Here is a 23,817-nt window from a genome sequence, read left to right as displayed (position 1 = left end):
TGAAGGACTGGAACGATTTCTTTCGCAACAATGTTGTTTGTTGTCACACACAAAAATTTAATCTGTTTTTCTATTGGCTGACTGTTGTATGCTGCATATAATGAGGTCTTCCGCTAAATAACGTCGAGAAAGCATTATTGGAAACACTAGAAGGTTCTTGAAGAGATCCAGATTGGTTTACATGCTGGCCAATAAGTTGTATATAGTGCGGCAAACACACAGTTGTTTCTGTGAAAAGAATAAATTTGTTCTCATGCAAATTGTAGTAACAGTGGGAAATTAATGCAGATGATAAGAAAAGGACTCTGGAATTTTTAAAAAAAAGGAAAGGATGAAATGATTTTCTGTCTAATACTTGCAAAGGAGGCTATTTTCGATAGAATAAAACTTCAGTGATTAAAAGTAACAACAGACTTATAATCTAGTCCTCTGCAGTAAGTTCAATGATTCAACACGTCGGTCAAATGTGGCTTCTTACAGTTGAGATGTTGTTACAGATTTACAAAGGCCACTCGGGCTAATCGGCCATTTCACTACAACATAAGGAACACCGAGTTATGCGTATGCCCTATATGCAGTCACATAAAAGAATACGGAAAATCAGTGGGCCATGGGACATGAGATCCGTGACGAAAATAATTACAAATAAGACAATAATCGACACACCACTGCGAATGAAGATCATAATATATATGCATTACCAACGGCGTTATACAAGAAAAGTTCAGATAACGCCAAAGGCAAGAGTTAAAAGTATGTCTTTAAAAATAATGAGTTTCTGGAGAAGTAACAAAAAATACTAAATGGCCTCACCACATGAAAAACCCCTCATAAAGCAAGTGGTTAGCCTCATAGCCTCTAACACTTTTGCTCTTATACTGTTTCGGCCAGGAGCATCACAACAGAATGGGTCTCAAATGACTAAACCGTTAATTCAGCAGTAACAATTCAATGCTTACCTGATTCAACATAGAGCATGTGCTTAGTTGGAATTCCAGTACATCATCTGTGAAATCTGTCTCAGTAGCCTGTGGGGAAGAGCTTAAGGGCTGTCCGAAGGTAATCTTCCATCCATTGCGACGCACCAGACACGTGCCGAATTCCTACTAAATACCAGACTTCCTCGCGGTACGTCAGTTCCCACCGTATCCCACATGGGACTGCAGACACTGGGTACGATCCGTCCGTCATGGCGCAACCGCTTCAGTACTCAGGAGTGATCAACACCAGCGTAGCATTGCTTACACGCCCGTATCCTCTCAGGTGACGTCAAAATGGCGCATACGAGTCATCCGTGCAACGTGTCGACTGCTATCGAGTTTCGTGGTCAAATAGAGTAAGCCGTGCGTGTTACGGAACGTTTGGAAATTAGTCTGAACATTGTAAGAAGTGAGTGTGGTTCGCTGTGGCCTGCTGTACTGATGCATTCACACCGTAGCGAAGAAATGGAAACGTGTTTATGAGTTACAAACCAGTGAATAAGTCAAATGGTTTCTCATCTTAGGTGGATTTTATCTGTTTCTTGACCCTGTTTTGATTATTCTGTTTATTACTTCGAGAACCGTTTATGTAGCATAATGTGTGCTTTACATTTACAGAATTATACGTACGTGGTGTACCAAAATAATGAACGCGCTATTACCTTACTACATTTCAGAAATCATTGTTTAGAACAGTAAAAAACGTGCAAATACTGTCATTGCCAACGAAAAATGGCAATTTGCTATCCGGTAAACAGCTGATTTTCCAAAAGAAATATACTTACCTATTCAGAACAGTGTCGTCATAAGACAGTTCATTTTTGCTTGCTGGGAACATACGATTTTAGACAGTTCGTAATTAAATAATATTGGTCTTACAAAAGGTGATACTAGTCCCAAAAGAAATATAAGTTTTATCTTCTTTTATTTCTGTACGTTATTTTTCTGTGATTATACAGATGAATTTCCACCATGCAAAACCGAATCTCAAAGATCATAAAACAAACACCACGAGGATGTCATAAAAGTCTTTAAAAAAACTGTGTTCTTCCAGTGCCCAATCTACTACGGTCAAATTAGTAAGAATACTTGCTTGTTACACAGGAATAATGAAATACCGTGTTACTACACAAACAGTATACAGTTGTAAAAAAATGGGTAAATGATTTGAAGAACAAGCAGCATGGAAATTTGCTATACTGTGCACAGCTCTCTCTCAGCAGGAAAATAAAGAGTGAATGACACTAACTGTGTTCTACTTGTTATCAGACATATCTGTTCAACCTACACAGCCGAATGAAATATTTAGTTTTGTACATGAATCCAGGTCATCTTGAATTTCTTCTCGTATGACTGTAACTGTTTGGTTCTTGAAAACTGTAAATTTTGAGCTCAAAGGACAAAATACTGTGAACCTATTCTTAGCTTTGTAAAGAATTGTTGTAGTCGTTCTTACTGTGAGACTCCTATAAACTTTATTTTTACACCCTTCAGCATCATGACATATGTAAAATTTGCAACGCCTCATGCAAAGTCAGCGATAATTATGCAAACTCCTTTAATCTATAGGCTATTTATTGTGTTATACAGTGTTCATTCACAACAGTCCATTATTTGTAGAATAACACTTTTTGTTCTGCTTCCAGCTCTATATATAACACTAATGCTAATGTATGAGATATCTTAATATGTGATATAATGATAAAATAGTATATGCTACTGTGTGACAGAAGAAGACCAAACGTGAAAGACTACGTCCTCTGAGTGATGTTACATTAATTGTGATTAGGAGAACAGACTGCTATTTAACTTACAGATGACAATGGAAGCAAACTGCTGCTTCTGCTATCTTCTTTAAGATCTGTAGCAGTCTTCCTTGTCAATGAGAAAATCAGGGTGTAATTTGACTTTCTTGTTGATGCCATGATACACATTGAGAGTCAAAGAAACTGGTACACCTGCCTAATATCGGGTAGGGTCCCTCGAGCACGCAGAAGTGCTGCAACACGATGTGGCATGGACTCGACTAATGTCTGAAGTAGTGCTCTAGGGAACTGACACAATGAATCCTGCAGGGCTGTCCATAAACACGTAAGAGTATGAGGGGGTCGAGATCTCTACAGAACAGCACATTGCAAGGCATTCCAGATATGTTCCACAACATTCATGTCTGGGAGTTTGGTGGCCAGTGGAAGTGTTCAAACTCACGGTACCTGGAGCCTCTCTGTAGCAATTCCTATGTATGGGGTGTCGCACTGTCCTGTTGGAACTGAGCAAGTCCGTCGGAATACACAACGGACATGAATGGATGCAAGAGAACAGACAGGATGCTTATGTACGTGTGACCTGACAGAGTCTTCTCTAGGCGTATCAGGGGTCCCATATCACTCCAACTGCACACGTCCCACACGATTACAGAGCCTCCACCATCTTGAACATTTCCCTGCTAACATGGAGGGTCCATCGGTTCATGAGGTTATTTCCATACTCGTACACGTCTATCCTCTCAATACAATTTGAAACAAGATGCGTCCGATCAGGCAACATGTTCCCAGTCATCAACAGCCCAATGTCGGTGTTTAATGGTCCAGGCGAGGCGTAAAGCTTTGAATCGTGCAGTCATCAAGGGAACACGAGTGGGCCTTCGGATCGCTGATGTTTCGTTGAATGCTTCGTACGCTAACACATGTTGATGGCCCAACACTGAAACCTGCAGAAATTTGCGGAAGGGTTGCACTTCTGTGAGGTTGAACGATTCTCTTCAGTGATCGTTGGTCCCGTTCTTGCAGGACGTTTCTCCGACCTGATTTCTGACATTCACGGTACACTCGTGAAACGGTCGTACGGGAAAATCCCCACTTCATCGTTACCTGGGAGATGGCGTGTCCCATTGCTCGTGCACCTACTACAACATCACGTTCAGACTCACTTAAATCTTGAAAACCTGCCAATGTAGCAGCAGTAACCGATGTAACAACTGCGCCAGACGCTTGTTGTCTTATATAGACGTTGCCGACCGCAGCGCCGTATTCTGCCTGTTTGCATGTCTCTGTATTTGAATACACTTGCTCATACTAGTTTCTTCGGGTCTTCTGTGTATACAGATTCTGTGTTTCGAAACTCCATTAGTACTAGACAATAAAATAACTTAATAATGGCGTTTTCAAGTCATTCTTCCATAAATATACAAGAGAAAAGGGATGGGTTGCAACATATGAATCGTGAATTACTTTTCAGCATATGGTCCGTGTGATATATTAAACAATTTGACTGAACGTAGACCAAGTACAGACAAAATAGCAGCATTCACAAAATAACAGTTGGCGTGATCCCCTGCTTTACACAAGGATTCAAATGAAGTACATCAGAGCATCAAATGAAACAGCTACATGGGTTGGTTGGGAAACCATGGGGAACATGATTTAGGAAACAGATCGAACGCTCCTACACCCGCTCATACCACAACCCACCAACACACTGAAATGAACACTATATTATTACTACCAAAACTACCACAGAACACAGTGACACCTCAGCAGAGAGTATCTTGACTAGAGACGTCCGATATAACGTGGTCTGATCAACAAGTGGTCACACTTGGTACAACACATGCGAAGAAAAGCCATGGTTATAGTGGGACAAAATTTATAGACAAATTTCAATGTGTAAAAACGATCAAGGAATGCTGAAGGTACGAGCAGTTGTAGGAAAACTAATAAAAAAACGAAGTAAATGCAATCAAGTTCCACAAACAGTGAAAGTACTCTAAAGCACTCAATTCTTGAATCACGAAATAACTTGTCTAAGCTCACACACTTCGACACTACAGACTGAAAGATGCATTCATTTTACTCTGCTCGAACGTGGCTGAGAAACCCAAATTCACACGACGAAAGACTGATTAACAACATATTTCAGTAGAAATAGGGAATGCATTTTATACAGTACTCACGCATTGAAAGAGCACCCATTTACTAGGTTAACAAAGAATGGACTTAGACTTTACCTTCGACCACATGACAGTACGGCTGCACGAGGCCAACGACTTCCAAGTTAAAAAAATATAAAATAAAAAAAAATCGTGAAGGATCTAAAATTCAGTCTTAGGCCTCTCGTAATTTCGTTTAATAAATTTTTCCTGTACAACGTAATTTCGTTTATTTTACTTACCTCGTATACTGAGAATGACTCAGCTACACTACCAGTCTCGGAAGCCAAAGTCCTTCTATTCTGCTCTAGCGATCGAGCCTAGGTCACTTATAATCAAAGTATTCTCACTGAAGATCTCAAGAATAATATTAAGTCTTCACATGAAATCATTTCCAAGATAGCTAGTATGATTACTCCTGACTACCAAAGATACTGACATAAAAATGATTGAAATTCACATACTAAATAAGTCAGATAGCTCCATCTGTGGGTTGCCCACATATCAGCCAGTACTCACCACACTTCAGCAGAAAAGTCACTCTTTCAGTTGTGAGGGACCACAAAAATGCAGACGTCTTACCTGCCAACATAAGTCTTCTGCTTGCTATTGTACCAACTCTGATGACCCAGATAGACCTCATTGTCTTTCTATTGCCCCTAAGGCTGGAGGTGCGGGTGATTCTATATTTGTAGACAGCTACTGGCTACTCTCACGAAAAGTCACATTCACTAGTTTCAGTCACGCACCACAAGTTAAGTGGTGGAACGACAATGTGGGGGTGATTCAGGTGTCCACTTATTTGCAACATACTAAAGAAAAGAAAAGACATGTCCATGTAAACGACACACTTCCTTCTGACAAGGGAAGCTCCCTATTGCACCACCTTCAGATTTAGTGGTAAGAGGGCTCAGTGTACAACCCGTCAAATGAGAACACAAATCAAGCATGAAAACAAGGAGATGATGTACTGGACTGTGAAGAAAAGAAAAATAGGAACAGTGAACAGTCCAAGAACAAGAAGTGCAATGTGGAGCACCCGGGAGGAGAAATGGCGCCATGATTAAGTGGTTACGGCGTTGGACTGTCAAGTGGACAGTTGGCTTTCGGCCGTGGTCGCGTGCGGACCGGCTCCGCGCGCCGGACAGCACACCGCAGTTGTTTACTTCCGCGTCGCTGTATTTCGTGTTGTGTAGCGTCCATTACTACTGCACCTCATGGCGCACTGTTACCGCAGAGCGAAACTTAAAAAACGTTCCAAGCCGAACTTGCACGACTACACGCTTATGAAATTGAACCATTCGTTCGTGAAGAGCTACGTCTGAACCCCCAGGAACTGATAGGTATTCACTTCTCTGTCACTGGCAGTGTCGTCTATATTAGAACAACGACGGAGGAAGCATAAGCTGAGGTAGTTCGACAACACGCACACGGACTCAAGTTCAAGCGTTCTGACGGGCATATTGGAGAGGTAACGGCAGATCACACTGGTTTCGGTCTTCGTATAATTCGGGTCTTCGAGCTCCCTTTCGTAGTGCCACAAGATGCGGTCGTCAAAGCTTTCCAACCCTTTGACAATGTTGTGGGGCACATCGCGGAAAAATAGCAGACTTTCACGACACATAACGTGTTGAATGGTGTCAGCCAAATCAAGTTCGAACTCTCTATACATGTACCATCCTATCTGCTGATAAGAGGCGTGCAAGCCATCGTTATGTTTGATGGCCAGCCGACGTTTGCTTCAGGTCCCGACCAGTGACTCAACTTCCAAAGCGACGGTTACTTCAGGAAATGCCTGTTCTCCCCCCAGCACTGCGCACTGGAAATGAAGCTGCGGCCACGGCCTTACCGGCACCATCTCCTCCGACGGCTACGAGACCACCGCCTCTCCAGAGCTTGATGACCAGCCCGCCTGCTGTGATGGACATCATTGCGAGTGCGGTGCCTACGTCTGCTTTTCTTCAGACGGGAGCGACCTCGAACATTGAACGTCCACATTCTGATACAGAACAGCACCTCCGAAAGCAGCGGTCGCCCCGAAAACGAAAGAAGAGAAGTCAAACGCCATCCAACGACAAACATCTTCATGTGGCATCACAAGCAGTGGGGCGAATACAAGACAGTAGTTTTCCTTCGAGCGCCCTGACGACAGGAATGGCCGCTCCTTATGTCCCATCTGAGGAACAATCCCACCCGACAACGATGGATCGCATGGAGGGAGAGTCCTGAACCCTGCGTCATCACAACTCGTCCGCGATGAATGCGACAGTCGCTTACCACCTGTTCCAGTCTCCTGGGCAGATGATGTCGACGATGGAGCAGATTGAGCTGGTGGCCCTCCCGTCAGACACTGCCTCTTGGAGGTGCCTGACCCACCTTCCATCCACTCTGATTGCGGCTACAGTGGCAAAGCCGGATGTTACAAGCCAACCAGACATCTCTGACAGAACATCTGTGACAATGGTGGGAGCACGCCCACAACACTACCGCATCACGATGATGAATCTGGCCACCGTTCGGGCTTCGCACAATCTGGCAATCTTCCGAGTGACCATTTATGCTGCTGATGTCCACGTTGCCCTCCTCCAAGAAGTGATCGTTACTGATTTCTACGCCCCCACTGGCTAAGCGGCACACATCTCCCATGATTCTGACAATGGTGGTGGAGTCGCCATCCTCCTCCGTTCTAGACTCCCTGCTGTAGTGTACCTTCCTAATGATAGACGTATGGCTCTCACGTTGTTCGGCATCCGCATCCTCAATGTATAAGCCCCATTTGGCTCCAGTCGATGTCGTGACGGATACACCTTCTTTGCTGACGAGGTAACGTCGCTTTCCGAGAGTCATCTGGATGAAATGGTCCTCGGTGGCGATTTCAACTCCACACAAGGGCCTTATGACCAACTTGCAGATCATTCCCCATGTTTTGACCTCTCTGTCATCATCGACAGACTTCAGCTTGTTGACACATGGACAAAGGTTCATGCCACCCGTGTACGTTTCACATACTATACGGCGCAGTCGTCCACACACCTCGACCGTATATATCTCACACATTCAGTTGCTGCCGATACTGGACATGCCGAAGTATGACCTATAACTTTCTCTGACCACGACGCCTATATCTGCGATGTGGTCCTCGCCTGCCAACAGGTGTGGCACAACCGTGGCCTGTGGAAGTATACCTTTCCCACCTGACTGTCCCCGATTGCCGAAGGATCGTTGAGGATGTGTGGGCCCTCTGTCGTCGACGTTGCCCTGCATACACATCCACCTTATACTGGTGGCTATCTTGCACGAAACCAGCCCTACGCAGGGCACTGATGGGATATGGCAAAGACTTCAAAGCTTGGCAAGAGAGCACCATGGACTTTTATTACACGGTGCTTCGTGACTGCACTTCGATGGCACTCTCTCCTGTCCGTCAGACGATAGTGCATCGTGCTAAGGCTCAGATACTTCACTCATGCGACAACGCTGGGAAGGGGCCCTTGTCAGATCCTGCAACTGTGTCAAATGCCTCACGAAACGCCATAGAAGTACCACGTCCTCACAGAAGCCCGACGTCGTCGTTGAGTTCTTATCCACGACCTCACCGATGCAGAAGGACGACGATACACTACACAAGGCTCCATTGGTCATGCTTTCTATTCTCATTTCCGCCGGCTGTACGCTGCCGTCCCACATCCCCCGACCCTAATAGACGAAGTAGCAGCACTGACTGTCAACAGCATCCCAGAGTATGTTGCTCAAGAACTTCAGGAATAAGTGACCTCCGATGAAGTCCTAGATGGAGGGTGTTGCCAACAAGTCTCATGGATCTGACGGCCTCTCCCTCGAATTTTACATGTGTTTTAGCTATCTTTTGATAACTACTTGGACGTCCATCTGTCGCGAACTGATGTCACCCACGACGACGATCGGAGCCCCCTTCCTTGATGGGGTCATCATCCTGGTCCCTAAGCCACATGGGCGATCACGGATCTGTGATTACCGGTCCAGCACTCTGCTCAACAGTGACATAAAAATTTTTATCTGTTGATTGGCCTCACGACTCAAGAAGGCAGCAAGATACGTCACCTCCCTTGATCAGACTTCGCTGGGCGTTGACAACAACATCCATACGGCCCTTTGCCGTTTCAGAGACATGATCCTCGCACGGTCGCAACGTTCACCTGGCGCATTAGCATCGCTTGACTTCAGTCAGGTATTCGACCATGTCGACCATACCTTTCTGAAATGGATCCTCCAACACATGGGTTTTCCGGCTCGTATAGTAACAGCGGTAACGCTACTCTTGAATGGCGCGACTTCAAGAATACTCTGTCATGGTCGCCTCACCGAGCCTCTAACGATCGAGCGGTGTGTCCGACAGGGTTGCCCACTTTCTACGATACTGTATGCTTTGGCATTAGAGCCGCTTCTCCAGGGGCTTCGCCAACGCCTGGTGGGCCTGACATTGCATGGGCACCGCTTCTGTTGTACAGCCTATGCTGATGATCTAGTTCTTTACCTCTGCAATGAAGACGATGTTCACGCGGCTCTGACTCGGGTGGCGACGTATGGTGAGGCATCGGGGAGTCCTCTTAACATTTCCAAATCGAAGATTCTGCTCATTGGTGAGGGTCTACCTGAGCGATTTGTCGCTCCTCTAAGTGTGGCCACCAGCGTCCGCTGTTTGGACACTGATTTTATGAATGACCTCCGTCGTTCAGGGGCAACGAACAGTAGACGTCTCCTCCAAGCGCTTTTGCATGAATAAGGCCGGAGTGGCAGTGCGGTTCTGGGCGCTACAGTCTGGAGCCGAGCGCCCGCTAACGTCGCAGGTTCGAATCCTGCCTCGGGCATGGATGTGTGTGATGTTCTTAGGTTAGTTAGGTTTAATTAGTTCTAAGTTCTAGGCGACTGATGACCTCAGAAGTTAAGTCGCATAGTGCTCAGAGCCATTTGAACAATCTCCTCCAAGCGATCAGGGCTGGCCGTGTGGATCACCGGCTTAGATCCCTCTACATTATACTGCGTGCGCAATACGTGAATGTTTACCACGCCTCACGCATCCTCCATGTGGAACAAGTGTTCCCTGTCCCGATTACCCTCGCACATCGTATGTTGATGACGATGGTATCGTTTGTCTCTACCGGTATTTTACTTAAAGTTCAATATTCCTGTATCTTTTGTCTGTACCGGTATTTTATTCAAAGTTCAATAGTCCTCCCGCGGGAGGGTGGTGAAGTGTGCTTATTCCATGTGCCAGATAGAGTTACTGTACATTTTGTTAGCTCCCATGTGAAAGTCTGGCGACTCTGCCCGACGAGCCTGAACGGACTCCTTTTGCATGAATAAGCGCCAATATCCAAGTCAGCCCCAGTCATGTTATCAGACATTCCATCCTCTTTTATCACTTTCGCCACTTCTTTCTTGACTTAAGTTACATCCTGCATCCCTTACCGCTTTCATGTGTACTCCAGACAAAGACTGTAAACGACACATTACAAATGTGTCGAACCCCCAACCCCATCGAACACATGTTTCCCCCTGATCATATGGCACCGTGTGTGGAAAGCGGTACATGTTGGTTATCTCGACACCAGCGTCCAGACCATCTGGTATATCACCGTCAATGGCAAACAGGTCAATCAGTTTCGTTTGCACCGCATCCGCCTCCCTGTTACACCCCTCTGGGTTCACTGTGGTGTAGGGGACACGGAATTTCATCGGTTCTCTTGTGATCCGTCGTCTAACGTCTGGAGGCTCGCGCAGCGTATCTTGACTTTCCTAACCCGACAGACACTTGCTCAGATCGCTTTCCTGACGCTTTTATTCCCGAATGTGATTCATTACCCCGCAACAAAAACTAACGCTGGGAATTGGATGAGTGGTCACATGGTCCGCTACCATTTTCGCCCTGACGAGAAACCAGAACTAGGTAATTGGACGTACCTTAAAGATCGACACTGTACACTTGCTCGCAGCCCCAGATACAAGCAGTTCTTTTCCAGATTTCTACGGAGAGCATTTCATGACCCGCCTTCCAGCTGAAACGTCGAAGCCATGAGATGCTGATGCTGTTTTGCCGACATAATGTTCTGAAAGCACTAGAAACGGTATCTCCATTAAATTTTCGAGAAGACACGTTTTGATGATCTGCCAATCGAAAGGCGCTAGCGACTGCTGAAATTCTGGTACGTAGACTTAATTAAAATACATAAAAGAATAAAAAAATTAAAAAATAAAACGCAAAAATAAAAAAACCAAAAATGCAATAAAATAAACTAAAATAAACAATAGCCCATTCACAACTACTTTCATTTTCATCGCTTCTCTATATATTCTTCCCCCCTACTTTCTTCATTTCCTACACCCTTGTAGTAATAGATTAGTTGTTTTAGGATAGGCCTAGATAGGCACCAACGCCTGAAGAGGTTTTTATTAATTTTTTTTATTTTTTGGTTAGGACACAATTGTTGGTGGCAATTAGATTTTTTTTGTAGTTTTCCCTTTCCTGTCCATGGTAGAAAAAAACAAGTGCAGTACTCGCCCGCGAAAGGCGAAGGTCTCGAGTTCGAGTCTCGGTCTGACACAAAAAAAGGTGGGTGAGCCACGATTTCCTTTTCTTTTTCTTTATTTTCGCTTCATTCAAATTTGTGCCTGTGCGTAGTGTAACGTCCGCTTCCAAGAGCAAGGTGTGAGGTAAGGGACCTATAATGACAATTGATTCTGCGCAACTATTCATTAACAGCCTAAAGGAAGTGGCTTTCGAATGAGAACTGCAAACGTTTGATGACAAGGCGACAAGTCAATACACCCTACACCGGAAAACACTTCTGGTGTGTCATACACAGCATGAGTGACATTACTTGAGTCATATGACAGGATTGGTAAGTGAGTTAGATATGCCTCCTTACCCTGCATAGGTGTTCGTAAGAATGTGAATGTAATCACTTCCAAGCAAATGCTGAAAACTTAGTAGTTTGTCACATAAGCTGCAACAAATGAATGCAAAAGTTTCACAATCACACAGTTTCTATATGTTCTGTCGAAACATATGTTTTTAAAATTTTTGAAGCTGCGTTCCGTTTTGGAAGTCTTAACGCTTGGATTCCTTTGTTGTAAAATAGTTTACATCTGTTTATTTGTTGTTTTCATTTATGTGAGACGTATACACTAAAGCACCAAAGAAACTGATATAGGCATGCGTATTCAAATTCAGAGATATGAAAACAGGCAGAATACGGCGCTGCTGTCGGCACCGCCCATATAAGACAACGCAGTTGTTAGATCGGTTATTGATGCTACAGTAAGAGTTTGCCAGGATTTAAGTGAGTTTAAACGTATTGTTATAGTCGGTGCACGAGCTATGGAAGACAGCGTCACCGAGGTAGCAATAAAGTGGGGAATTCCCGTACGATCAATTCACGAGTGTATCGTGAATATCAGGAATCCGGTAAAACATCAAATCTCCGACAACGCAGTCGCCGGAAAAAGATCCTGCAAGTACGGGACCAAGAGAATTGTTCAGTGTGGCAGAAGTGCAACCCCTCCGCAGATTGCTTAAGATTTCAGTGCTGGGCCATGAACAAGTGTCAGCATGCGAACCGTTCAACGAAACATCATCGATATACGCTTTCGAAGCCGAAGTACCAATCGTGTACCCTTGATGACTCCATGAAACAAAGCCTTACACCTCGCCTGGGCCCGTCAACAGCGACATTGGACTGTTGATGACTAGAAACATGTTGTCTGGTCATAAGAGTCTCGTTTCAAATTGTATCCTGCGGATGGACGTGTAAGGGCATGGAGACAACCACATGAATCCATAGATCCTGCGTGCCATCAGAGGACTGTTCAAGCTGGTGGAGGCTTTGTAATGGTGTGGAGCATGTGCGGTTGGTATGATATGGGACCCCTGATATGTCTAGATATGACTCTGACAGGTGACACGTACGTATACATCCTTATAACACTGGAACCGGTATCACGTGGCTTGTGCAATCAAATACCAAATTTGGTATATTACGCACTATGCCCCAACAGAGCAAATAGTGCTGTCTCGGAAAAGCCAAGCATAAAACTTCCGTCTGCTACTACTACACCATAACCTCTAAGCTGGATGAAGTTCGTATAATGAAATTATTTTTATGAAAGCAATTACAGTATGAAGAAGCAGAGCAGTGTTACACTATGAAAGGAATTTAGTTGTGCTGACCGTGATATACCTAACGGAGGTGGCTTAGCGGAAGTGAAAGTCAGAATTACATAAATATTTAAAAAGTAACAAACAATATTTTACCTATCTTCACTGTTCAAAGAATAAAGAAATCGGTCGCCAGCCTAATTAGGCATGAGAATGATTGACATTCTTGTTCAAGAAAATAGGTATGAGTAACTTTAACGGACAAACACAAGCTATAATTTGCCACAGGCGAGTGCAATGAACTCTGGCACCTGAATACAGTATGTTCACGTTAAGGTTGGAGCTAACATATCAGAACAAACTATTTACACAATTATAACAGATAATGAAATGATAATTAAATGGACACCCTTGCTGCAAACAGGCGTTGATGTACTTCATTGGGGACATGTTGAAAATGTGTGCCCCGACCGGGACTCGAACCCAGGATCTCCTGCTTACATGGCAGACGCTCTATCCATCTGAGCCACCGTGGGCACAGAGGATAGTGCGTCAGCAGGAACTTATCCTTTGCACGCTCCCCGTGAGATCCACATTCCCAACATGTCCACACCACTACATTCGTAGTGCGCCTAATAGATGTTTGCCCATTATACTCATTACATGTAAGCAGGAGATCCCGGGTTCGAGTCCCGGTCGGGGCACACATTTTCATGTCCCCAATGAAGTACATCAACGCCTGTTTGCAGCTAGGGTGTCCATTTAACTATCATTTTTAGTAAAGCTGCATGGTCATCCACGGTAACTGTTCTTTCGGGAACAGATACTACCGTCATACATAGTTAAGAAAATATGGCTTCCGGCCATTGACCTTCTCGTGCCAACGCACACGCTATGCCCGAACTCGTACGGGACTTGGTAGATTAATCTGCCACGAGTAATGAGTATGATGGGCAAACATCTATTAGGCGCACTACGAATGTAGTGGTGTGGACATGTTGGGAATGTGGATCTCACGGGGAGCGTGCAAAGGATAAGTCCCTGCACACGCACTATACTCTGTGACCGCGGTGGCTCAGATGGATAGAGCGTCTGCCATGTAAGCAGGAGATCCCGGGTCCGAGTCCCGGTCGGGGCACACATTTTCAACATGTCCCCAATGAAGTACATCAACGCCTGTTTGCAGCTAGGGTGTCCATTTAAATATCATTTCATTTCTAGTAAAGCTGCATGGTCATCCACGGTAACTGTTCTTTCGGGAACAGATACTACCGTCATATATATAACACATAACAAAACACGCTATTACCTTGAGGACTTAGTCAAAGTGAATGGTCTCAATAACGTTACTATTAATATTCACTGTAGAATCGTAAACTGGAGATAGGTTTAATATTACTTTTCAAACAAATTCGAATCTGACATGAAATATGGATATGGTTCACAGCAAACTTAGTTACTGTGCATAGGTTAAGCTTCTCAATACTAAACACCTTTCTACTTAGAATGCAAATTAAATGGAATTCACTAACAGATTACTTCTCACTGTCTTTTGAATAAAGAAGTTACTATTTTCATAGATAGTGGCCTTTCTATTAATCGTTATCTAGCATGAGCACAATAGACAAACACCATTAATATGCACTTTTAATACACAAGAGAGAGCCAATATTGTACAGAATTTGACTTGAATAGCAAGAGTAATTGAAACTTTCTGTAATTAAGTAATTTTGAGCATTTTAACTACTTTAAATGGAGGAGGGCCTTAATCTTGACCACTGTAGCAGAGCAAACTAAACACACTTTTAATACACTAAAGAAACAAGCCCTTAACAAGCATGAACATATAGCTTTTAACAGTAGTAGTCCTCAGCTTTTAATGCAGTAGAACACAACTTGATGTGGTTATAAGACAATAGATCACCTTTGAATGATTTTCAACAGACTGCACTGTGATCCTTTAATCTGCAAAACTCAATAAGCCACAGTTTTTAGAACATTCACTTTAGAAGTTGGCAACAAAATATTAATAAACAGTTTTAATAGAAAAAAATTATTTTCAACACGCATCATTTACTTTAGCTCACTCTCTTGCCGCATTAACTTTAACTTTCTTTTTACTATGTTCAAGCGGCATTAATTAGTAAAACACTGGGCCTTAATGTTCTTTCAGTAAGGACACTCGGTAATCACTTTAGCATAGGAAGGACCCTAAGTGGAAATGTGACAGAGGTACAAAAAAATCAAGGTAGGTATAAGAGTTCGAGTATAAGTTATCTTATATTTGCGCACACTAAAACATCCAGTGGGCTGATCCTTCACCATACGTTTCTACTATTCCTTGGTTCCTTTTCAGTGATTGCGCAATGTGGTGGCGATTGCATGTTGGTAGGTGGATTTGAGGATAGAATTGCTGGACACTGTCACTTCTTGGTGGCGATGATAGATATCAATTCCAGAATAGTTCCAGCTCTTCATCCATCCATCCGGGGCATTGGAAAGTGGCACGGAAAGCTACTCTCGGCACCAGCACAATAGACAACTTTTACATGAGCAGTTGACAGTTTGGTAGCTCGTCCCCGACTGACTCTTGGTTCCACCTTTCTATCCATGCCCACCACATTTTGCGTGCGCCATACAGTTCCGTTCCCGAGGGGAACCACAACAACTTTTACATACGAAATAACTAAGAACCCTAAGTGAAGGTCAGCAGTTTACATAACAGTAACCAAACATATTAAATAAAACAGAACGTTTGCACATATTGACATTTCTACAAAAAATTATTCACACAAAATTACAAATATATACAATAACTTTTGTCTCCCTCCAAATGAGACAAAGAATTTAAATGATACAGACACTACATTGCATAGAATCAAAGTTTTTTACACAGAAAAGAATAACCACTCTCATGGTGACAATTCGATCCAACAACATTTACAGAAACTCAACGATATAACACTAAACAAAACAAAAGGCAAAATAAATCAGTACAGCATTAGAGCTATGGTGTTACATGATGTCTGATCACCTGCACTCATTCATGTCGTACTCTTACTAATTTACTGACAGCCCTGCAAGTTTCATAGTGTCAGTTTCCTCTAACACTATTTCAGACATTAGTCGAGTCCATGCCACGTCGTGTTGCGGCACTTGTGCATTCTCACGGGAGCTCTAGACGACGTTAAAAAATATATCGGCTCAACCACTTGTCTATAGTGTAAAGCACTAAGATTGACGCGTTTCGGAATTCAAGCTTCCGTCATCACAATAATAAAAAGTAAAAGAACCTGTTAAAACTCGCTAAAATGGAACATGCACCAGACACAATAAAACTGATAATAAAATTAAAACATCGTGGCTACTTCCCTTGTTGCAGCCGTGTGGAGGTGCACCTTGGAAGACACGGCTGCTACAAGGGAAGTAGCCACGATGTTTTAATTGTATTATCAGTTTTATTGTGCCTGGTGCATGTTCCATTTTAGTGAGTTTTAACAGGTTCTTTTACTTTTTATTATTCTGATGATGGAAACTTGACTTCCGAAACGCGTCAATCTTAGTGTTTTACACTATAGACAAGTGGTTGAGCCGATATATTTTTTAACGTTGACATTCACAACCACGACCTCTGATCCAGCATGGATAAAATCAAAGCTCTAGACGATATTAGGCTGGTGTACCAGTTTCTTTGGCTCTTCAGTGTGCATGAGAGGGGTCTGATGGGGCCCTCTGAAACGATATCAGCCGGCGCAGCACTCACATTACTCACACTGCACCTCACAGCTCAAAAGCCACATACTTTTACCCAAAAAATGGTGCCCAATGTCTGACTACAAAAATCCCTGTAGCACAAATCTTGTCACTCAGTTACTTCAACACGTGGGGCCAGTGGAACGGGTAGATGGCTCGTACAGCTACGGAATGTGTTTGACGAAATTTCTCGTGAGTCACTAACTGCAGTGGTGTCCCACCCTGCCGCAGGGTCTGGAGGTCTGCACGTCGGCCTTCCTGAGCGCCTGGGTGGAGGGCAGCCGACACCTGCGACGCGGCTTACTGGTGGTGATGGCTCGAGCCAGGAGGCCCCTCGAGCTCACCGCCGGCCGCATGCACCCCATCAACCGCGCCACCTTCGTTTCGGTGCGTACAACGGCACACTGTACATCAGAGAATCGATCTCTCTTTACTTCAAAATGTTTCCCTCCAGTGGAAAGAACGTGAAATCTGAGTTGGTGGTTCAGTAGTTCCATAGAAGATCTCAAGCTCCCTGACTTACATTGTCAATACTTCTCAATACCAAGATCGCTTTCTGCTAGTATGCTTGATACACTTTGACTTGACTGCCAGTGGAGCTAGCCGAGTGAGTCACCATTCGTGTCTTGGAGAGTGCCAGATGAATATTGCATGGGGGCTTAATTAAATATAATGCAAATAATTTTAATTTTAGTCGCTGTTTGTCCGATTACGAAGTCTCGTAACCGGTTGGCCCTGACTAGTATTACTCCGCAATCTGACTGCATAGAACAACAACAAAGAATGAAAGGAAATTTCCGTTAACACAATTAATTAATTAAGTCCCCAGCAACTATAAAAGCTACCAAACAACAAAGCACAAGTGTAACTGTTCTGTGTGTGGAAGTGTGATTCAACGTACACATCTGGCACGGTTCTTCCTCAATACGACAAGATGCTTTAAACGCCATTTACAATGAAGTAATTAAAAAAACCAGAAATACTATAATTGCACATAGAAACCAGAATTACACTCTAATACATGAACACAAGCCAGATGCTTTGTTGACTGAACCTGTGACCAAGACACATGGTTAGCTAGGAAAATTAAAAAGAAAATTTAAAAAAATGTTTTTTTTCTTCATATATATTAACGAAAAATACACTCTAATCATTACACCATCCCCATTCGAACAGCATCGGTTGTCTAGCCCATCAGAACAACTGCACACGACATTCTCACAACTAGTACTGCTATCGGCATCCTCTCAACAAGCACTGACTACGGCAACCTCAGAACTACAACTGCCCACAGCAACTTCTGAACAAGCACTGCCAGTGGAGGCGGCGGAATAAAACTCTTTGGCGCAATCTCTGGCGCTGTGACTGAGTGTAGCCACGTTTCAATACCTCCAATTAGCTAGCTTAAGGGAAGCCGAAAGGATGAAAATGCAAATTTAACGTTTTTTGTTTTCTTCAGTATAAAATCATTTGGAGTTTTCTGAATAAAACAAATCAAGTTTCACCCTTCTAAGTGAATTCTAAGTGCGTTTCTTATCGCTGCAAAGTTGACACGCCTCGTAAACGGTTGTAGCGAGTTGGTGTGTCACCTCTGACGGCGCCGCTCGCTGGCTGCAAGAAGGGTATCTTTGCGGAATTAGACAATGTTTTGTTTTCCAACGTTGCATGGCTAATGTCATCAGACGGGTTTACTCACCTACTAATTTGAGGATTTAATGGAGTAGCGTTTACCGATATGAACGGTTACTTGTCTCAGGGATAAATGCTATAACGTGTAAATAATTTAATTTGGATTGGGATTCCCAAAAGAGTGTTTGTACAGATAAAAACATTGCATTTTGGAGTGTATGATGCGGTGGCAACATACAATGAAGGAAACATTATCAAATGTGATGTGCCGAAACGTTTAGGTTTCCAACCAGGACATATCACCATTTCCACAATGCGCCTAATTGATGAAGAAAGATTAAGAGGTGCTGGAAGAAGAGACAAAAGCCTACAACATGCAGCAGAAGGGAAGAAAAGACCAGTGGAAAGGAAACTAACACTGGAAAAAGAAGAGGATGCAAGAATGTATTAAGAAACTTTGGAAGTCATTTCCCGTAACTTTAAAATTTTCCTTTTTGAGGAACATTTTCTCAAAAACTGCTAACAGTATATCAATGAAACTTATACACAATATTGTTCACTTCTTCCCCTTCATTTTTATAACAAATTGTAAAAATATATTGTATAATTCAAGAGTTATACAAGAAAAAGTGCAAACTTTTAGAGAAAAAAATAAGCATCTGTTTAAAAAAATTGTAAAACAGGAACCAATAAATATTTCCTAACATGACATTATAACTTTGTAGAGAAATATTCACTGAACATGTACTACAAATTTCAGAGCAATATGTTTAATGGTTTTAGAAAAAATGTTCCTTCTATTTGATAAAATTAACATGGAGGAGATGGATCGTTCCGGCTCCCTTAAGCATTTTTGTTTTTGTTTTTCTTTTGTGTCCTCTGTATTCTGGCTGGTTTGACACAACCCACGATGAACTCCTCTCCCGTGGAAACCTTTTCATCTCAGAACAGCACTAGCAACCTACGTCCTCAATTACTTGATGTATTCCGATCTCTGTTTTTCTCTACACTTTTTACTGTCTACAGCTCCCTCTAGTGCCATGGAAGTTATTCCCCGATGTCTTAACAAATGCCTTACCATCACCTCCCTTGTTCTTGTCAGTGTTTTCCCACATATTCCTTTCGTCGCCGATTCTGCGCAGAACCTCCTCTTATCAGTCCATCTAATTTTCAAAATTCTTCGGTAGCACCACATCTCAGATTCTTCGATTTACTTCTGTCCCGTTTTTCCCCACAGTCCATGTTTCACTACCACAGAGTGCTGTGATCCGAACATACATTCTCAGAAATTTCTTTCTCCTGCTAAAACATCTGTTTGACATTAGTAGACCTGTCTTGGCTAGGAAAGCCCTTTTTACAAGTGCTGGTCTACTTTCGATGTCCTGTCGTTTTGGGCTATTTTTTTGCCTAGATAGCAGAATTCCTCAACTTGGTCTTTTTCGTAATCACAAACTGTGATGTTAAGTTTCTCGCTGTTCTCGTTTCTGTCACTTCTCATTATTTTCGTCTTTCGTCAATTTATTGTCAGTCCATATTCTGTACTCATTATACTGTTCATTCTGTTCGACAGATCCTGCAATTCTTCCTCACTTTCAGTGGGGATAGCAATGTCGGCAGCGAATCTTGCCATTGGTATCGTTTCCTCATGAATTTTAATCCCACTCTTGAACCGTTCCTTTACATTCATCGTTTCTTCTGTGATTTGTAGTCTGAACAGTAGGGGCGAAAGACTACAGCCCTATCTTACGCGTATCCATATAACCCGTTGTTAGTCTTCTGGTTTTATTGTTCCGTCTTGGTTCTTGTACATAGTGCATATTACCCGTCTTTCCCTATAGCGTACCCCTATTTTTCTCAGAATTTTAAACATCTTGCACCATTTTACACTAACTTTCTTCCAGGTTATCAAAATCTATGAGCGTGTCCTGATTTTTCTCGAGTCTTACGTCCATTACAAACCGCAACGTCAGAACTGCATCTCTGGTGCCTTTCACTTTCCTGAAACCAAACTGTTCATCATCTGAGAGATGCTTAGTTTTCTTTTCCATTCTTCTGTATATTTTTCTTGTCAGGAGTTTGGACGCATGAGCTGCTGAGCTGATTGTGCGGTAATTCATCACTTAAGCATTACTTCAATGTGGACGGCACTCTTGGTGCTTCGACATCTTCTGCGAAGGGTAAAAAGAACGAAGTAAGAGGAGTTGATAAAACTACTCAATTTGTTCTTATTCATGGACCTACTTTATTTTGTGGTGCGAAGTTAAATTTTTCTTTAATGAAAGTTTCTTTTTCTTCCAGTTTGGGTAACGGATGGCTGACTGTAGCTTTCGTTGCTTGTAACAATGCAGGAAGAGCCGGTTTGGAATCCTTTGAAACTCGCGAAATATTAGCTTACCGTACTATACCTGTTTCTGAGATTATTATTGCTAGTGAGGGTTCCTACCTTTTACCGCACGGGAGTTTGTCTTTGTCTTGTCGTAGACGTTGTAAGATAAATTCCGATTGTAGTATTCACTTATGGGTGAAGGCTAGTGGTCCTTCTTCTTTGGAAGATTGTCGCATTGTGGGTGATTGTACTTTATATAATCATTGAAAGCAGTTCTCAAATTCGGCCCTTTTAAGGGCCACAAATACTACACATTGATCTTGCCAAAAGCCGAGAAGCGATTCTTCTTGGTGTTTTAGCTCTCTGGGGCTAAGTATTTGCACGAATACATGTTTTCACTACGATATGTACTGATAAAATGTTCTTGTACTTCCATCCGTTTCACGTCGTTCAAAATGCGCGAGCGTCCGACAGAGTGGTGTTCGGCCATTGTCAAGTGGTGGCGGTCGTGTAGTTTCTGCTACCGCCCTGCAATAGCCGCGCTACCACCTGTGAAGTAATTTGCAACCTGTCCAGTACCGGATACGACAATTTTTTTGTTTTAAGATCGCCGCATGCGTTTCAGCATTCCGATGGCCGGGTCCCAAACTGTACTTAGATGCAGACCGCTGGCTTTATCGATGGTGTTTTCAGAAATTTTTATCTCCAACACCCCATATACAACATATCCCAGAAACCATTGTACATTTAACAATAAAATATATCGTTGAAAGCAGTTCAATGTCCGTTTCCCAGAGCACGTTCTGCTACCTCTGATTTCCCAAGACACAGCAGGCGGAAACACCGCTCGTGTTCTACAATGCACCGATTCTACTCAGTACCACTTCATCACTTATCTAATCTAACCGTGCACTGTCACATTTCGAAAGCTTCTATTCTCTTCTCGAGTTAACTGCCTATTTTTTACATTTCAATTCCATAAAAGGCTACACTCCAATCAAATACCTTCGGAATAAGAGTTCGCACTAATTTATATTGAATATTAGAGATTTCTCATTTTCGAAGCTCTTTTCTTGCAGTTTTATCAGGCATTTCATATCATTTCTATTCGATCCTTGTCAGTGATTTTGTTGCCGACGTAGAAAGTTGCTATCATCTACTTTTAGTGTCCCAAAAAGTGGTATATATATATATATATATATATATATATATATATATATATATATATATATATATATATATATATAACAGCCTTCGATTTCACTTTTTGGGACACTAAAAGTAGATGATAATAACTTTCTATATATATCACTTTTTGGGACACTAAAAGTAGATGATAGCAACTTTCTACGTCGGCAACAAAATCACTGACAAGGATCGAATAGAAATGATATGAAATGCCTGATAAAACTTACCTTATAAATAAATAAATAAACTTTTTTATTTTAAATTCAGTGCATTAGTATCTGTAAAATGACTCTTTCATATAGTGTTCCCCAAAAAATGACGATAATTCCACTTGGGACCTGTGGTGCATTAGCTTATTTGTTTTAGTTGTAAATATTTGTCATATATTGTTGTTTTTATGACATGTTCCACATCCTGGAGGACCTCCTCGCTACGGATCAATTGGAATGAAAGTAAATCTAATCTAATCTAATCTGTCATAGTTAAATGCTCTAGTAAATCGATAGCACGAACACACACACTCACACACACGACATATTTAATGCACAGGAACAGATAGGTGGAAAAGTGGTAGGGAGACATAAATGTATAATATTGTGTCAACGAAATTCTTCATTTAAGAAGTTTTATGGGAATTTTACTGCTCACAATAAGCTCATACTCACATGGGCCTTGTGTCTCACAGCTACAGTGAAGTAACTCCTGACTAACTTTGCGGTTTTGTGTTGTTTCAGCTCATCAATGCTTCCTACACATATTATGCCGTGCTTCGCCGAGTTAACGACCGCTGAGATGACATCAGAGTATCAGGCTCTGCTTCAGTAATCAGTAACGTAGTTACGTAGTAATGGAGTGTGTTGGATAATTCCACGACACTTAATTATTACTAGTACAACGGCTAAGACAAGGATTATTTGCGTGCGGTATAACTGCTGTAAGATAATAAACAATGTTGTAGTGAAATTGCTTTTGGATATGTAAAACCTTTAGAGGTGTCAAATGAAGCGGAATGAGCGTAAAAAGTTACTGGGAAGGAGACTACCATCATCTTTGACAGTCTTATAATCAGTGTACGATTGCAGTTGCATCGTAGTATTCATAAATGTATTTGGTACTTAGATATTACTGCGTTATACCCCAATTCTTGGTATGCTATCCTTCCTTGTATGACGTATTTAATCTGAACAGACTGTCAAAGCATTGGCCCTGGTACGGCTACGAAACCCCTGATGCTGCGAAGCAAACGATATGAAATGTCTATGTTCCATCTTCACTCAGAAATTTCGTGTTGAATAACGTTATCTCTCTGCCTTAAACGCATAATCCACTACATACCAGTGCTGAATTCATTAAAAACTATTAACTAATCAGCTCGTTAGTTAATTACATGTTCCACAGGTCATTTGAACGAATCCTTTATCACAATTATGTGGAACGAATTAGTTTACAGAATATGTGTATATCATTAGCGTCAACTGTAATGAACACATTATAATTTTATTGCTGTTCATTGAACTAGCCTTTCAAAGAAGACTTTTTATCTCTATCTTTATTAACTTATTTATTTTTTTACTGGCTGCCAGTTTTTAAGTAGAAATTCGTCAATCAATAGAAGGAGTTGTACAGGAGAAATGATTTTAAATTAGATTTAAAACTTGTTTCGCTAATTGTCAGACATATTATGTTATTGGGGAAATGATCAAAAGTTTTTCTTTCTGCATATTGAACCCCTCCCTGAGCCACTGACAGCTTGAACAATGGGTAACAAAGGTCATTGTCCCCTCTAGTGTTCTATGTATGCACATCACTGTTCTTCTTAAACTGCAATGGATTATTTATGACGAATTTCATTAGCTAGGTTATGTACTGTGATGGTGCA

At 42.3% G+C, this 23,817-nt stretch overlaps 1 protein-coding gene and 1 non-coding gene across 2 annotated transcripts in view; one reads left to right on the top strand and one right to left on the bottom strand.

The window, feature by feature from the left end:
• LOC124622957 (odorant receptor 43a-like) overlaps window positions 1-22,729 on the top strand; it is a 44,139-nt gene extending 21,410 nt beyond the window's left edge. The window contains exons 3-4 of the mRNA XM_047148748.1: window positions 17,027-17,182; window positions 22,673-22,729. Coding sequence (XP_047004704.1) covers window positions 17,027-17,182; window positions 22,673-22,729 — 213 coding nt within the window. The remainder of the gene's footprint in view (window positions 1-17,026; window positions 17,183-22,672) is intronic.
• Window positions 13,505-13,579, bottom strand: Trnat-ugu. The gene has a single exon. It is a non-coding gene; the product is annotated as a tRNA-Thr (tRNA).
• Window positions 22,730-23,817: the final 1,088 nt, after the last annotated feature.

Source organism: Schistocerca americana, chromosome 7 (genome assembly GCF_021461395.2).
Source record: "Schistocerca americana isolate TAMUIC-IGC-003095 chromosome 7, iqSchAmer2.1, whole genome shotgun sequence".
Lineage (NCBI taxonomy): Eukaryota > Metazoa > Arthropoda > Insecta > Orthoptera > Acrididae > Schistocerca > Schistocerca americana.
Note: the sequence above shows the minus strand (reverse complement) of the source record. Positions and strands in the feature narration are given on the sequence as shown.